Source organism: Apis dorsata, unplaced genomic scaffold (assembly GCF_000469605.1).
Source record: "Apis dorsata unplaced genomic scaffold, Apis dorsata 1.3 scaffold_130, whole genome shotgun sequence".
NCBI lineage: Eukaryota > Metazoa > Arthropoda > Insecta > Hymenoptera > Apidae > Apis > Apis dorsata.
Genome location: NW_006263423.1, coordinates 46051 through 58768, shown reverse-complemented (window position 1 = coordinate 58768; position 12718 = coordinate 46051). Strand labels below are relative to the sequence as shown.

The 12718-nt window shown below is 32.5% G+C and overlaps 1 protein-coding gene across 4 annotated transcripts in view; it reads left to right on the top strand.

The window, feature by feature from the left end:
* The window catches only part of LOC102672248 (alpha-catulin), a 71827-nt gene that overhangs the window by 37426 nt on the left and 21683 nt on the right, over window positions 1–12718 (top strand). For all 4 annotated transcript variants that reach the window (XM_006612958.2, XM_006612955.2, XM_006612957.2 and 1 more), the window contains one exon: window positions 2518–2707. In XM_006612958.2, coding sequence (XP_006613021.1) covers window positions 2518–2707 — 190 coding nt within the window. The remainder of the gene's footprint in view (window positions 1–2517; window positions 2708–12718) is intronic.

The following is a 12718-nucleotide window of genomic DNA, read 5'->3' as shown; positions in this document are numbered from 1 at the left end:
AATTGTACAAAAATATCTCCAAATCTCCTTTTTAAAAGAGACTTACCCCATTCTCCTTTCCCTTTCTCTTTCTCTCTCTTCCTTCCTCCCTCTCTCTTTCTCTCTCTTTCTTCCTCCCTCTCTCTTTCTTTCTATCTCGAAATCGTTTCAAGACGAATGTCGGTTAAAACGTATCGTCTAATTGTGCGGAAAACGAGGCATGTGTACGAGTATATAGAATCTTCTCGCCCGAAGCGGCAAGGTAACGGGGTTACGCTTGTGTGCACCTTTCTTGAATACACCGTTCGCCATTTATACACAGCCCGTGCGGAGGCGGCACGGGAAGAAAGATCACAGTCTGCCGGTCGTTAGCTGGCAGACAAAACAATCCGAGCCGTGGATGGATGCTTTCCATTGCGGGAGGGAAGGGTTTGCTGCATGCAGATACAGCACTAGCTTGTCTTTCATGCGACACACGCGTATACGAGGAGAGATGGGACATTAATTAGAAGGGATGATTTGAATCGGTTGGTTAATAATAAGAATCCCTTTCTAAACATCTCGTTTTCTATACGCTTTCGGTTATTTCCATATTGCTGGTGGCTGGTTACAGGATCGATGACATTCGAGGATTGGAAATGTATCACGGATATATGTGTATATATATATTTTTTTTCTTTTATATTCAAATGAGGACAAGCCAACGGTTAGTAATTAGTAAGAAGAGGGCAGGGATAATTTTTCAGGGAGGCTTTTTTTGTTTTTGTTTTTTCTTTTTTTTTCTAATTTCAATTAATAAGGGATATTTTAATGTGGGTGTGGAAAGGATGTTTAAACGAGAATGGGAATAGCTATGAATGAATATTGGAGATGGAAACCTAATTTTTAGATTCATGTTCGGATGTTCGGATATCCGATATTTTTGAAATGGTTTTCCTTTTTTTTTTTTTATATCGTGATCGACCACTGGAAAAAAATAGTCCAAATTTTAATCATCAATTATATTTGAATCGTAATAATTTACATACAACTTACGTGATAGTTGTACCTGAGTTCTAGTTTTTTATCTGAAAAATATCTTTTTCCAATATTTTCGAGAATTATGTATAAGGAAATATTTCACATCCCGTGAAATGATATAAATTCTTCTTGACGGTGAATTAGCTACGTATCCCATTCCGTATAAAATATATCAGCCTTTGTACGTGATGTATGGAATCTATATATTGTATTCGTGGAAATTCAACCAATTTACCGGAGTTAATCTGCATGAATAGTTGCTTTTTAAATAGGTGTTTCATTCGCAGCTAGAATGGTAACCTGGAATACAGCCAGCCGATTGTTACACACTAATTTTATTCTCGTTAGCGCAGGAGTCCGTGGAATATAATTTTTTTATTACATTTTATATCCTTCGACTCGTGAAAAATTTTCTATAATCGCTTCGCGTTACCTCGAAGCTTATTTGTAATTTTTTGATGCGAACTCAATCGTCGATTAATTATCGAGATCGATGTGACGAAGCACGAACATGTTATTTTTTTTTAAAGCATGTTGCTTTTTGTAAATTCTTATTTATTTGGACGCAAATAAAATTTTTCACGTAATATGTATTCAATGTACTAGGATTTGAACGAAAAATGTATATGTGTAAGATAAATATTTAAAAAAAATAATAAATTTTCATTTAGACTCCATTACTTTTTCGAAGATATGAATTTATACGATCATCTGTAGTCTAGTTGTTCGATTTATAATTAATTTGAACTTTAATAAAATAGATTTCTATGATACAGAAAATATGGTAGATAATTGCAAATTAATTCCTCTAAATTAATTTTTAATCTCGTGCCAAGAGAACTTTTTACGTGTTAAACGACCTAGTTAACAGGTTAATTCTCTCGAGCTTGAGATAATAATGAAATTAAAAAAAAAAAAAACAGATTCTCAGAAGTAGGAACATTTTGAAATCTCTATAATCTTAGTTTCAGATTAAGCTCGATTTTTATTTTCTTCAATTTTGGAAAGAATTGACGTTAATTCTAATTTTTTAATTACTGACTCATATTAATTTCTTTTTACCTTGCACACATTGCATACGTTGTCGTAGCAATTGAATAAAAATAACTTGTTCCGAATACTTCAACTCTTCTCGTATATCTATCCTTATTTAATCCTCATTAATATTATACAATTTAGAAATGGCAATTTTTCTAAAATTTGCTGAAATATTTAAACCAAGATCGATATCGAATTTTAATAAACATCTTGCAATATCAAAAAATAATTAACCACCTTATATTTTTCTTCAAAGATATCCACCAAATACCAAAGAAAAGTATCTCAAAATTTAGCATATTAAATCTACCTGAAATATTTAAAGATCAATTTTAATGAACATTTCACAAAATATACTATGAAATATTATGAATTTATCGTGAGAAAAAAACTCACCTTTCCTCTGATTTAATTATTTAACGTCTCTTTTGCAATTGATTTTCCCATTTTCAACTCGTTTCCTCCCTTTCGTTCTTTCAGATTTCCACATTAGTGTCGCACAGAGAACGTCCGCTATGTTCGGACAGAAGTCTCCGTGCTGTTGCCAGAGTCGGGCAAGCGGTGAATCTGGCTGTGGAGAGGTTCGTCACCGTTGGCGAAACGATCGCGGATGGAAATCCAGAGATCAGGGACGACATGTACCAGGCGTGCAAGAGGGCAAGAGATGCTGGTGAGTTCACATTGTTCCAACTGTAAATTATGCAAACTATTTGTCGGGGATTTAACAAGTTGTGAGACGATTCATTATGCCTCAATTATCTCTCCGATGTTTTATTACAGAGGAATATTCGATTCCAGTTCTAAACGCGATGGAGAATGTTGTAAAATGTTATAAAATTTATCTCGATGTTTTACTGTGCAGATTATGCAGATTCTTATTGATATTTTATCGAAAAGTTGAAGATATGAATACTTTTTTTTTTTTCAAATATTCTTATATGCAACATTAATTAAAAAATCTTGCAGACATCTCTTTTGAAAATTTACATCGAAAGATGTATCTCGTCGAGGATAATTCTCGAAAACGAAAAATGATTAATGGTAACTAGTCGTTCGTGAATTTTCGTAAAAAAAGAAAAAAGAAAGAAGAAAGAAACATCGTTAAGCAAATAGAGGTGTTCTAAAAAGCCGTGCGAAGATTGTAAAGCGGCTCGAAAGATATAAAGACGTTTGTCACGAGTTGTCGCTTCTAAAAGCTGAAAGGATATCTCTCAGCAGGTATTCATGCCAACGGTGACATTCAGAGAAATGTACTCATTGTTACTTCCAACAAGTTTTACTCGTGCTTGACTTCGCCTTGCTCTCTTGACAGTTAAGAGTTGGTATCAATACCGGTTACAGCGGTTCTGCTCTACTGGAAATAAAATCTTTGATGCATACCCGCCATCTCGAAAAATCTCTCCTTTCTGTCAACCATCCATTTACAATTCTTTGCGACAATTTTGGAAAATTCGTAGTAATTTTGTCAAGCGAGTTGACATCGATCGTTTAATGACACTATTTGAATAACAATTGAACTGTGAATTTTCCAACAAATCGACTAAAATAACAATTGTCGCGCAACGATCCATCTCGAAACTTGATTAAAAGCGTATTAAAATTACCAAAACTTCGAACCGTTTTAAATCCAAAAATAATGATTTCCGGCCAACGAATGAACGATCATTAAAAGCGTGGAACTTTCCTCTTTAAAATGCTCTCTCGTTTATTTCAATACAACTTTCGATTCTCGTGTAAAGAGCATCGTAAATTTATTTATTTACCGTTAAACCCTACTAAAATTGAGAAAACTTTGAACCGCTATAACTCTGAAGATAATGACTTCCGGCCATCAAGTGAAAGATCGTTAGAAGCGCAGAACCTTCCTCTTTAAAACGCTTTTTCGTTTATCTCGATACGACTTCCGCTTGCCGAGATATCGTCGTTTAAAGAGAAGAGTAATTTTTTTAATCGTTTACTATCTCCATCTTTGTCCCTTACTCTCACTGACCTATTCCAAACTCCAGACAAGTGATAGACAGTATTTCTGGAAAAAACATAATACGCATGGGAAAAAATATATAATATAGGTCACTGAGTTGCGAGTCCATTCATAATTTCTGCACTATTTTAAGGATACTTTGAGTCCTTGTACCTCTGCAACCAATTGAGATATCGGGATGAAAGAAAAAGGAGCTTTAATAGCATAGCTTTTCTATTTTCTGAGTGGGTTTTGATAACAAAATTTTTAATTCCTTGCCACGTTTTTTTATATGAAATATTAAAGTTTGTAACTTTGCATCAATGATGTGTTATAAGATATATATTTTACGTGTTATGATCTATTTTCAGTATGTTTGAACATATTTAGATGAAAATCCGTAGTCTCAAAGGAGATTTTTTTATATTTTACGAGAGAAAAGTTTTAAATTTGTCGAGTTATTTCTCCATAGCGAAATATGATTGAAACGGTTAGTATATTTTGAAAGCTATCAAATTTTTCATTTTTCTCTTCGACATTTGACATCGAAATGTACCATTTCTATGCCAGGACGATATATAGAGACAAAAATGGACTTCTCGATATTTCTTTTTCTCATATCTGATTCTTTGGATTTCAATTCTATAAATGTGCAATTGAAAAATTATAAATTCTTTCTATTTTTAAACTTTTCGAATTCTTGAATTTATCTAACTTTATTTTTAAAATCTCAAACACATTCAACAAATTCGATTCAAACGCAAAATTGGTATTGAAATTGATGAAGTTACTTGTCCGAGTAAAAAATATTAAAGAAACAATAATGAGAAACAGAGAGCAGGTGAAAATGATTGCGTAACTTTTGTAAAACTGAAACCTGCTAAAAGATATATTTTGCTACACGGATGCAAAAGGGAGCAGACATTTGTGTCATCTCTCATTAAAACTTTGAGTTTAATACTTGCAAACATTAGATCATAACGATGATAATATTCGTAATCTCTAAAAGTTTGTCTAAACAAAGTGAGAATCTGAAATTGTAACTATAAATTCAACAATTAAATATAAACTTAATAATTAAAGCTGATACTTTTCAGTAAAAAGTATAATTTATACGTACACCCTGTCACGAACTGTATATCTGTTTCTCTCTCTTTTTCTCTCTCTTTCTCTTTCTCTCTGTCCAATGTTTGTTTTCGGTGAAACTTTTTTATCGATTGAACGAAGTTGCACATGATATCGATGAACTGATACAACCTAAAAAAAAAAAAAATAAAAAAAATAAATCAATGTAATAAAACAAATGAAACGTGATGAACAACGCGTTTTTCTCGTATGAAGTTTTATGAACGTTTCTATTCTATTCGAAAAAATTTTATTATATTCTTTATATTATAAAAATTATTTCTTGGGAAATTTTTTTAATAATTTCTTTAATAAAATCAGGAGACTTTCTTCCAGGTTTTAATATAATAATATTTTATTTCGAATCTCCTTAAACGCGTTAAATAATTTTTACGAGTTTGAGATAAAATTTAATAACACTTTAGATTAATAAAAAGTCTTTACTGATTTATAATCTTTTATGGCCTCGAGATAAAATTTGAGAGCACTTTATGCCACTGCCACGTTTGCCACTTTATAAATGGTACAAAGATTATCGCTATATTGACTGCTGATTTTATTCCTCGTATTGCATCATCAATCATCCAGTTTATCGATATCCTTCACAAGAGAATCAAACTTTCAATTCCAAAAGTGTGCTGCACACACAATTATCTTCGATGATAACTTTTTCTAAATTTTCTTAATCCTTTCATAAATCAAACTTTACAATAAATATTTACCATGTTCTTAATCCTATCATAGATCAAACATTCCAACTTCAAAATACTCCACGCAATTTTCTTCAATAATAACATTTTTTCTAAATTTTCTTAATTCCATCATAGATGAAACGTTGCTTCAAAATTACTCTTTCCACGCAATCTTCTTCAAACTTTCGAAAGCCTAAAAAAAAAAAAAAAAAAAAAAAAAAAATATTAAAAAGAATTGTCATAATTTCAACTCGTCGACGTGATTTCATCATCCTTCTGGCCTTTCCTCCCCGATTCTCGCGTCATGGATCGCGTCTGAACAAAAACATTTCTCCCAGATCTACAATACGCACGAAGGAGACCGCCTCCGGCTGAAAGCTTCGAGCTTCGTCGTTGAGAGGATATAAATGCAAACTCTCGTATGCAACTCTGCAGGGTGGTAAGAATACGCGCGGAGAACCGAAGGACGGGGAGGGGATGTCGGTGGTTAGGGCGCTTAGGGCGAAACAATCCTCTTCGAAAAGCACTTCGCAACGTATCCGTCTTCCTCGGTTTGATTCATCGAGCCCCTTTCCCTATATTCCTTATATAATCGCGGGACGGCAATGACAATGGCCGAGCAAAAACCGTGGTCCAAAATTTTCCCTCCGGCTATTTTATCGACGGTGATAAAATTTGATCGCGTGCATCGCTCGATGATGCATTGTGCGCGCAAAGTTTTTTTCAGGTGAGAATTAGATTAGGAATGAACGAAGGATTTTATTTTTGGGAGGTTGAAGTCAGGATTATTACGTTGCATCCAATTTTCAAATTGGAATTGTTTGCAGTCGTTTGGAATTGTTTGGTAAAATTTTGGGAGAAATGGAGATTTAAGCGTTTACACGTGGCTTAGGGATTATTTTAGGAGGATGGAGTCAGTGTATTATTACGTTACGTTATTGAAATCCAGTTTCGAAATTGGAATTGTTTGCGGTTGTTTGGCGATGTATAATGCTTCCGCGCAATTTTCTTCGATTCAACAACTTTCGAAACGTTGGAAACGAGAGAAACAAAACGTTAAAAATCCGGAAAAGAATTTTTATAATTGTGTTTCATGCGGAAAATGGAAATTTTGAATCAGTCCACGTGTAAATTTCTTTAAATATTGAATTTTAAAATGAAATGTTTATTCAATTATTTTTTTGCGTAGCATTAATCAAAGGATAAAAAAAATAGCAGATAAAATTGTTTGAAAATTACACCAGATTTGTCTGTTTTTTTTTTTTTTTTTTTACAACTAATAATCGAATTAACAAGAAAATCAGCGAAAGAAATTCGTATAAGCTGAAAAAACGATTCCAATTCCATTTGGTCAACAATTTTCATCGCGAACAAATGAATTGTTTAATCAAAATCTCCGCGGCTGGAGGAAAAAAAAACCAGGATTTTTACCAGGAAAAAAAAAAAGAATATTTCTAGGGATTTAAAAAAATTCCCGATTCGAAGTACCAGCGACACGATGTTAAATTCAAATACGGATGTGTTTCACGTGGAGAGAGAACATTTGCCACGTTGAATGTTCCCTGTTGGTGGTAACATCGAAAAAAAAACTCGAATAAACTTGATCGTGTGATCGTGTTCTTTGTTTCGTTTCGAATAAATTTCGTTTTGAATAATCCACGTGATAAATCATATATTTCTCACGTGAGGTCGCGTTTTCTTTTTTTCGTTTCTTCCACCTTGTGTATGAATGCGAGAAAAAAAAATATATAAATATATATATATATTTATATATATCTCGAAATGGCCGGTGGTATGCGATGACCCATATTCCAACTTGGTCCTTGAAAGATTTTTCGCTGTCTCAAGTGGAGCCTTGAGCAATGTCTTCCTCGGATGAAAAACAACCGAAAAATGTTCCATTTCTGGCTAATCGTTTTTCTCCCTTTTTTCACGATTAATTAAAGCGAAAGAGGATTCTTAAGAAATGCACGACTCTATATATTTTCGAGAAACTTGGTGTGCAAAGTTGCCTGCAAATGTTTAAAAGTATTAGTCGATAAATTATTTATATAAATATATTACGATATAATAATTTCTCGTAGAAGAATATCTGTTTTAATTTTTTTTTTTTTTTTTTTTTTTTTAATTAAAATTTTTTTCTCTAGATTTTCTCGTGAATTAATTTTGCTCGAGAGAGAAAATTTTGTGTCATTTTAACTTACTAATAAAAATATATTTTGTTGGTATTATTATCGGTCGAAAATTTAGAATCACTAATTTTTAAATTATTATTCTCTAACCTTAAAAAATTTTTTATAGAAGATCTATCTATTTATATTCTATTGAAAAGAATTGAAAATTCTTAAATAATAAGAAGAAAAGAATTGAAAATAAATTATTTAACGATGTAATTATGCATTAGTAAATAAATAAAAAAATAAAAAAAAAATTTGACAATTATATATAACATAAAGATCAACTTTCAAAGCATTGCAAAGAAATATTAGTGCAAAATATACTAATCTAAACATAGTTATTAATCTCAAAGATTCTTAAAATCATTTTATTACATAGATTAAGATTATTCCAGATATTTGCCGATATATATTTTTTTTTTTTTTCTCCCTCCAGAATCCAAAAGTTTTCCTTGCAAAGTACCCTTGAAGAGAGTACTCGAAACAAACAACTCACTTTACTGACCTATATTTTTACTCGTTCTTATTACGTTATTACGCCATTACACGATTCATCGTAAGCTTTACTTCCATGCTTTTCCAACTGATATTATCATTTATAATATTATTGCTTATCTTTATTCGAAGTTCAATTACGTATCAATATTTACGGCATTATTTTTCTGTGTTGGTATCGTTAAATATTATTATTACAATTATTGACACAAGTATTTCTCTCGTAAATAAAAAAAATAAAAAAAAGAAACATATTTATTACTTTATACTATCAAATATTTATTACTTTTTTTTTTACCAAATTAAATAAAATACTCGAGACTTAAAATAACCGATTCGAGGATAGAATAAATTAAAACAAGGTTTATTTCGAAATTGTTCAAATTTGTAAACGCCAAAGGAATAATACTATCTAATATCAGAACCATACCTATCACACGTTAACTTCATTCTGAATAATCCTAGTCTTGTAAATTATATCATGAAGAGCTAATTCAGTACGACGTGACATGTATCCGAATAAATCTTCAAGTCATTATCTGATCACTCGACTCAATTTCGCTCGATCCAATTCAACGTATTTTCTTACATATATATAAAATAAACAGATACAATTATAAACGATTCGTTTTTATTGAATTGCAAAACAAAAAAAAAAAAAAAAAAGACCATTTTATAGAGAATTAGTTATCGATCACGTTTCGAATATTCGTTTAATCGAATTTATCCAAGCCAATACGCAAATGAAGCGCATCCAACTCCATTTTGTTGTTCTTGATAAAATAATAAACTGTCGAGTTTACGTTCGGAAACATTCGACAAATTCGATGGCATGGCGTTATTCGACGATGAACGTATGCCAAATTGAATAATTTTATTAGTAACTCGACCGCGAATGTGTTCAAATGTATTTTCTCGCGAATTAACCGAAAATCATATTATTGACAACAAGTAAGAGTAAAACTAATTTATTTTGACGGATTTAAATGCGATTGATTTTTTTCTCGATTATTACAAATCGCTTCTTGCAATTAAAAACTTTCTTTCAATGCTTCCAACTTTTCACGATCGATAAATTTTAACAATTACCCAACATTTGATCTATGATTATTGTCTTATTAATTAAAAGCTTCCATTTAGTCTCCCCTTCATTTAGATAATAAATTTTCTTTGCTTGAAAGAATCCACGTAACGAAAATATAAGCGAAACGAATCGAACGAAACGAGTTCTCTTTGCTTTGGAAAACGGATTAAATTCCTTTCGACCACGAGGAAAATTGATGAAAAATCAATCAACCGCTTTAAAAAAAAAAAGAATCATCTTCGCGAATAATTTAATTAAAACAAAACTCGCGCGGATCGATCGTTAGGAAGATACGCGTTTGATAAAGGGCGCTATGGCAATCAGGCCATGATTAATTGCTAATTGGGACTGGTAATAGGAACGATGGGGAGTCTGGACGCGGATCCGCAGGAAATTGCGGCGATTTCGTCCGCAAGAACGATTGCTCCCCCTCCGCCGGACGATAATTTACGATACACGGACTCGAAAATTCCACGATGAATTCGAGCTGGACTTCACGCCCTCCCCGACACACACACACACACACGCGCGCTGTATTCACGGACATGACATCGTGCCGTGAGAGGAATAAGTTTTGTACGGGGCCAACTAAATTTCCTCGCGTTGTCCCAGATATCCTAAATTGGTAACGGGATAACGAAATAATTTCATGGATAAAATCTCGAGTAACGACTTTTGCCTCCCTTCTATGCTCAGCATGGTTTAATAACGGTAGTTTGTGTGTGGCTCGTCAGTTTTTACTGGAATTAAATAAGACTGGTAAAGTTTGTCCGCAATGGAACAGAGATGAAAGATTTTTAGAATAATATCGATCAGATATTATTGTAAGAAAACTTTGTAATGTGATTTTTATTTCTTGTTAAACGTCGAGGAATCGAACTTCTACATGCACGCATTCGTAATTTTGCGATGTAATTCTTTTAACTTATACGAGTATGTTATCATAATACGAATCTCGAGGTTGATTTCAGATTTCGATCGTCTTCAAATTTTTTTCCCCTCCAAAAAAAAAAAAATATATATCGAATCACTTCTTGAAACTCGAAACGAACAAATATTTGCGTGTTGCCGTTCCACTCTCTGTCTAAAATCCGGTCTGAAATTTAGATCTGGCGTGGAACAATGAACAGATAGTATCGAGTAAACGAGAGTAACACGGGAAAATGTAGTACGAGGTCGAAAGTCAAGAGGTTTGGACGATGTTAGTTAAGAAGACAAAGAGTGAGAGAGAGAGAGAGAGAGGAGGAGGAGAATGGAAAAACAAGGAGAAATGTTTGAAGACGACGGAACGAGGAGATTTAAACGGCTCGTTCCATTCAAATCGAGAACGATTTCCATAGAATCTCTTTATTTCTTGTTTTTCTCCTGAATCGATTAATATTTCGCGAATTTAACGAGTATCCTACCTCATGAAAATGCAATGGCCTCGAAGAACCTGGCGTCGAATAATACAAGATCGAGCACTTAATAATTGGAATCATCACTTCGAAGGTGTCACGTGGAAAACTATTCGATTCGAGATTATCCCTCTTTATCCATTTCATATTAAGCTGTATATTTATATTTACCGTGCAATCGCTGAGCAATTTTTAAAGGAATTGAACATTGAAAAACAAATTAGTTTACAGATACTTCAACGTCAATTAAGTTTCAGCTTAGAGAGATATTACTACAAAATTTCTCCATTAAAATCATCGATCGAGATTTTCTACATAAAAAAAAAAAAAGGAGAGAAGAGAGAAGGGAGGTTCTTTGTTGAACCATCTGAAATTGAATTGTAACGTGGAAGAAGAACGAGCATATAAGCGAGCGTGAAGGCAGTTTAACCTCCAATTGCAGTCTTTGCCTCCATGAAACAGAGCGGTTTCAAATGTTTCGTAGTCTTGGAGTGCTTTGCGGACAAAGATGAGCCCCGGAAAAAGAGTGGAAGGGAAGTAAGGCAGAGCAACACGGGTCGAGAAAGTGGCGGAATGCCAAGCGATATATCGTTGTGAGCAATATGCATAAGTTTCGGAATCAAGCCATCTTATAATATTATCTTATATTTATATCTTTTATTCAAATTCATTCGATCAATTATTCTCTTTTTATAATTTTATTATTCGTGGATCACGTCTTCTTAGTCATTTTTTTCGTTATCATTTTTTCCAGTTTTTTTTTCTCTTTCTTTTAATTATAGTCTTAATCTGATATTTATTAGATCGCGAATTTTTATGCAAACAAATAATTTTATGTAAAATACACAAGTGAATAAAAGTAATTCAGAAAGTGTTGGAAGTTTAAATAACGTTTCTTTCTTTCAGAAAGTCTACAAATTATTGTAATTATAAATTCAAAAATGCATCGAGATTAATCCTGAAGATTTGAATAAAAGAGATTTTCAATCATCACAAACAAAAATAATTATTAATAATTAAAAATTTCCAATTATAATTACGTCGTTCATCCACATTTAACTTTTAACAAATTTAGCAACTTCTTTACGAATTAAATTTCGTCTGATTAAATTTTTTTCTTTAATTTGTTCGTCAACAAAAGATATCGATGCTCGATCGAAGAAAGATCGAAAATCGTGACACGTATTTGGAAGCTCTATTTTTTTTTCTTTTTTTTTTCTCCTTTCTCTGTCATCGTCCACTAATAACCGCATCGATCAACAAGAAACGGTAACTTCTTCCACAGACAGTGTACCCTTACGATAGACGGCACTCTATGCTATTTTTATCCGGGCTACCTTTTAAGATCGGGTCAAGCCAACGTGCAAAACATTTATTAACCTCCAAGAAGCATTTTCTAAAGACGAAGAATCAGGCCGGGTGCATTGTTTTCTCGCATATCTATTATATACTACATTCGTACAATTTTTCATTTTCATTTTTCACTGGAATATAATCTTTGTTTTCTCTAATTTATCTAGATATCTATATTATAGTCTATTATCAAAAGCATTCATGCCTTCATTCATGTCTTCATCTTAATAACTTATATTTTCGAAAGAATTTTTAATTCTATAATCATCTTATGCAATAACACTTTGAGATCAATCTTTTTCAATATTTTGGAGATAGAGCTTTTGTAAAACAACTCTTCAAATCTCAAATCCTCTTGTAAATATTATTTCCAATTGAAATTACGCACAAACGATAAT